Source organism: Sinocyclocheilus rhinocerous, unplaced genomic scaffold (genome assembly GCF_001515625.1).
Source record: "Sinocyclocheilus rhinocerous isolate Xijiao unplaced genomic scaffold, SAMN03320098_v1.1 scaffold2822, whole genome shotgun sequence".
Classification (NCBI taxonomy): Eukaryota; Metazoa; Chordata; class Actinopteri; order Cypriniformes; family Cyprinidae; genus Sinocyclocheilus; species Sinocyclocheilus rhinocerous.
In genome coordinates this window covers 47,944-53,122 of record NW_015645680.1, presented here as the reverse complement: position 1 = coordinate 53,122, position 5,179 = coordinate 47,944, and the positions used below count along the sequence as shown (strand labels likewise).

The 5,179-nt window shown below is 36.7% G+C and overlaps 1 protein-coding gene across 1 annotated transcript in view; it reads left to right on the top strand.

The window, feature by feature from the left end:
- ccdc3b (coiled-coil domain containing 3b) overlaps nucleotides 1-4,159 on the top strand; it is a 33,062-nt gene extending 28,903 nt beyond the window's left edge. Inside the window, exon 3 of the mRNA XM_016510769.1 lies at nucleotides 2,917-4,159. Coding sequence (XP_016366255.1) covers nucleotides 2,917-3,195 — 279 coding nt within the window. The 3' untranslated portion in view covers nucleotides 3,196-4,159. The remainder of the gene's footprint in view (nucleotides 1-2,916) is intronic.
- Nucleotides 4,160-5,179: the final 1,020 nt, after the last annotated feature.

Genomic DNA, 5,179 nt, shown 5'->3' with positions numbered 1-5,179 from the left:
TATATATATATATTGTTTATTCATTTTTATATAATTATATATATGCTATATGCTATATTTAATTTGGGAACTTCTGACTGAAACAGATGTTTTTTTTTCATTCAATGTTTCATTCGAAGGCTCGTCCTTCGCTCTGATTGTGTTTGAAGTTTTCAGCGTTATTTCTCTTAAACCTTTTCAGTTTGCTGTATATTCATTGTGTTTCATTTAGTTTATTTATATATTTGTCTTGCAGTTTAAAAATATTTATTAAGGAAAGGCTGTTTTTGACTATTTATTTTCTTTGCGTTGTTTGCACACAAAAAGTTTTCATGTGACTTTGCCCATAAGCCTACTATCAAAGTTGCACTTTGTGATATATTTATTTGTTTTACTTTCTTTACCAAACGGTGTGTTTTCATTATTGTTAGCAAGTTCATAAGTTGTGATTTGTGCGAATGTTATACTTTTATGAATAAACTATGACTATTCGGTAAAGCTCCTTGCCTTTTTTCCCCCGACACATTCATAATCATATATTTTGTCAGTGTCATTTTATGCGTGTACAAGTTCTTAATGTCTATTTTTAACGCTTATTATTATGGTTTAGTATTTCTCTACAATGTAAAACAATGTTACAAATAACATTCTTTCTCAGCCCTTCAACTCAAACCGTTTCCCCATATATTTGCTTAAGTGGTTAAATGAATATAATAAACAGGCGATTAGTCGACTAATGGCTTTAATGAATGACTACTGGTCGACTAGGAAAATCTTTAGTCGGGGGCAGCACTAGACCTGACTATAGTGCTCAGAGCACTACAGCAGGGCCCATTTAAGCCTTTGCAGTCAGTTGAGCTGAAGTTTCTATCAATGAAAACTTTGCTCCTGCTTGCACTGGCCTCCATCAAGAGGGTAGGGGACCTGCACACATTTTCGGTCAATGAATCGTGCCTAGAGTTTGGGCCGGCTGACTCCCAGGTTATCCTGAGGCCCCGGGCCCGGCTATGTGCCCAAGGTTCCTACTACTTCCTTCAGGAATCAGGTGGTGAACCTGCAAGTGCTGCCCCTGGAGGAGGCACAAAGCTTCAGGACCTCAGATCAACTCTTTGTCTGTTTCAGAGGCCAGCAGAAGGTGAATGACATCTCTAAGCAGAGGATGGCCCACTGGATAGTGGATGCCATCACCCTGGCTTATCAGGCACAGGGTGTGCCCTGCCAGTTCAGGTTGCAAGCCCACTCTACTAGGAGTGTGGCATCCTCCTGGTTGCTGGCTCGTTGCGCCTCGCTGACAGATATTTGTAAAGCTGCAGGCTGGGCGACCCCCAACACGTTCGCTAGATTCTATAGCCTTCGTGTGGAACTGGTATCCTCCTGTGTTCTCATCTCAAATGGGTAGAAGCACTGAGAGGCCCCGGTTTAGTGTCGGCTTGCTAAAAACACTCCAGAGAGTCCGTACTGTAGACCCTGTTGAGCTCCTCCGTCCCCTCGGCAGCCAGACGTGGTGGAGCGTCTGGCGACAGGCCCTCACTCCATGAATCCATGAGAACTGTTAGGGGGCTGGGTTCCATATGTAGTGACCTAAGTGGATCCCATATGTATAAATTCCACGGTATAGCTTAGAGCATGTGTTTCCTCGGCAGACTTTCTACCATTTCCCAAGAGGGTTACAACCACCTCTAAATCTTCTATATGCACCTATACATATGTGTAAGTGCTCCCAAAACCTCCTTCGGGAAGGATGGGAGCGGAGACGTCATGTCCTGTCGCCAGAGCTGCTGGGTCACCGGTTCGGCTCCTCAGTGAAAACCTGAGTATGCGTTGCACCTGCTGCCTAATTATACTCGCGCTGCGATCAGTGGCAGCTGGATGCAATCATCGCATGCCAATGTGCATTGGCTTGTTTAGTTTACACTCAAAGTGGATTGGTCTTTCTAAGCGAGATCCCAATTTGTCGGTCACCGACGTGACGTCTCCATTCCCTCCTTCAGGGAACGAGGGTTACATACTCCTTGTATTTTAAACCACATGACTCATGTAGGTCAAAGCAAGAAATTTACACCAAGCTGTAAAAAAAAAAAAATTAACAAACATATAGCTGTAAATTAAACATTAAATAGAGATGTTTTGAATGCCTGTGATTTTGTTTTGCTACACTTTTCAGTCACACTTTATTTTAAGGTCCAATTCTCATCATTAACAAACCATTACAACTTTTGCTTCAGTAAACTCTTAATTTGCAGCTTGTTAATAGTAAGGTAACTGTTAAGTTTAGGTACTGGGTAGGATTAGGGAGATATAATATGGTCATGCAGAACATGTGCTTTATAAGCACTAATAAACATCCAACATGTTAATAATAGCCATGCTAATAAGCAACTAGTTAGTAGTGAGAATTGGTCCCTATACTATAGTATTACACATTTTTCTTCTGGTAAAAACAAATTATTATTAAAAAAATGTTAAAAGTTCATGAATGTTTGTACTTACTTTAAATTGCCACAAAAAAATTCTGTATTCGGTAACACTTTATTTCGATAGTCCACTATAGACATTCTATTAACAGTAAGTAACTTTGAAACTACATGTCAACTAGCAATTAGTAGAGTATTAGTAAACTGTCTGCTTAATATCTTCTAACACTTTCTTTGTCAACTTATTCTACTAACCCTAAACCTACCCTAACAGTCTACTCTGAGAGTTAGTAGACATGTAGTTGCAAATTAATGAGGATTAGTTGACATGTAGTTGACATGTAGTTACAAAGTTACTTATAGTTAATAGAATGTCTAAAGTGGACTATCGAAATAAAGTGTAACCCTGTATTCTTCTGAAGTTTACTTTACACCAGTTTAGTCCAAGTATGGGAGCCAAACAGACGCTTTATTTATTTTTTACTTACCTCTATTGACTTCATGTTTACTTCAATTCCTTCAGCTATGGTGTTCCAACGTGCAGAAGGCCTTATTTGAGGAGGAAGAGAAAGTCAAAAACCTCTCTCAGAAAGTAAAGGTCCTGGAGAAAGCCAACAATCACCTGAGGGACAAGGTGAAGAACATGAAACGTCTCTTGAGGCAGGCCAAACGTGAGACCAAAGAGCCAGTTCAAAGCTTCAAACAGCTTCACGAAGCTGAACCAGAGTTACCACATCCACAACAGGACACCACCCAGGATCAAAAACTCACTCTCAGGAAAATCCTGCCCAAAAAAGCTTAAGAACTAAAAGCCATTCCTGCAATGGAAGAAATTCGATTACAGAAAATTACTGTGTATTGGAAGATCTAGACTAACTTTTCTTTACTGACTTCAGATGGTTTAGACAAACAGTTTTTTCATATAACTGGCTGTAAAATATAATGAAAAGCTACAATAGCAAAACAATGTTTTGACTTCACAATCATTAAAATATCATGATCCTTTTATCAAAATGTGAAAATATTGATGCATTGCAATGTTCAACCACAACATGGGGTTAAAGCTAATAAAATTCACATTTTTTTTTCATTCATTTCATTTCATTCTGACTAGAAGCAGATGTTGTTAATCAAGTAGAGCCTGACAAGATACAGCACAGTGTTTTGAATTTATTTGGACAGGTGTTCACATGGAAATACATTTTGGCACAATATAGCAACACTGACCTTCAGTCTACAAAATAAAATAAAATAAATAAATAAATAAATTTAAGAAAAAAAATCACCGTTTCCCATTAGTGTAGAAGTCGTTCATCTTAAAATTCCAAGAAACATTTACTGTCGAGTGCAAGACAGACCCAAAAAATCTGGTAAATCTGGTGTTGAGATTTTGTGTAGAAGTGTTTCCATACGTAAAGTCTTATTTGAACTTTTATGACTAAAATATAACCTTAAGAGTCAGTCTACATCATGACTCTGTTGTTTTGGGATCAGATTTCCTTTTTACATATGATTCCAATTTTTCATGTAATAATTCCAATTTATGTATTAGTTTCTTATGAGTTTTATAATTGCAAACAGGGTGCTGAGCACTTGATATATGTAATCTTTACTCAGTGAAGCTTATCTTAAAATGAAAATGTTCATCATTTAAAGAACAATTTACTGACAAGGTTTTGAAACAGTTATTGTTGTTTTTGTTAATCTGAACTGTCAATTATTGTTTCCTGTTTAACATATCCACATGTACGCCAATGAAAAATGAAATAAATGTCACATTTTCTTTAATCGTTGTCTATTACCTTTTACACGTTTTGTTATTTTTTGTTATTTTGTTTATTTTTGTTATATATGGATATCATAATAATGTCTTACAAGGTGGTGTAATTTTTGACTAAATAATGTTTTCTGATTTGATAATGTCCTCACCCTAAATTTTATGTAAGTAAATAAGTTGCTTTGAATAAAAGTGTCTGCCTAATAGTGTAAATATGAATGTCATAGGTGAAGGTAAATGGTAAAGTGTCTTGATTGCTTTGATTCATATACAAGCTGTCAAATGTGCTCATGCCAGGCTATAATCTGAACTTCATCCAAATGCTTATTTTAAAATGATCCAAATTACAGTTTCAACAGGAAGTACTTCAATGCAGGACATGTCTATTCATTAATTCATTTAAATGGGCTTGATTTTCCCATTTAATTTGATAGAAGAAGGGTTAATATGTTGCATCCAGAATGTACAATATTTCATTCAGTCCAAGACACATCACTAGATTGAAATTGGGTCCATGAGGCTTCTGAGACCGGAGAAAGATGTCCTTCTTCTTATCATGTCAAATCTCGGGAATTTGAAGCCCTTGGAGGAACATTGTTTCCAAACACATACACACATTAGCCAAACTTTCTGACTTAAACTTAGAATAATTTTAGACCTTACTGAGGATACCAAAGGGATCATAAAGGCTGTCTGGTTTTCTCCCTGTGTTTGAGAAATGAAGATCATTTATGACTTATCCAATGTGATGCTAAGCCAAATATAAAGTGCAAAGTGAAAATATTTCCTCAGATCCCAATCTTTCCTCTAACGTTTTTTGAACATATTCAAAGAAAAAAAAAAAACATCATTAATTGATCATGGATTTTTATTTTTATTTATTTATTAATTTTTTGTTAGATCCATTGCTTGATAAATTTTTCTCAACGCTATTTCCAGGAGTTTCAAACCCCATCATTTCCATATGTGTGTGACTGTTCATTAAAAAAGGTGTGTGTGTGGGGGGGGG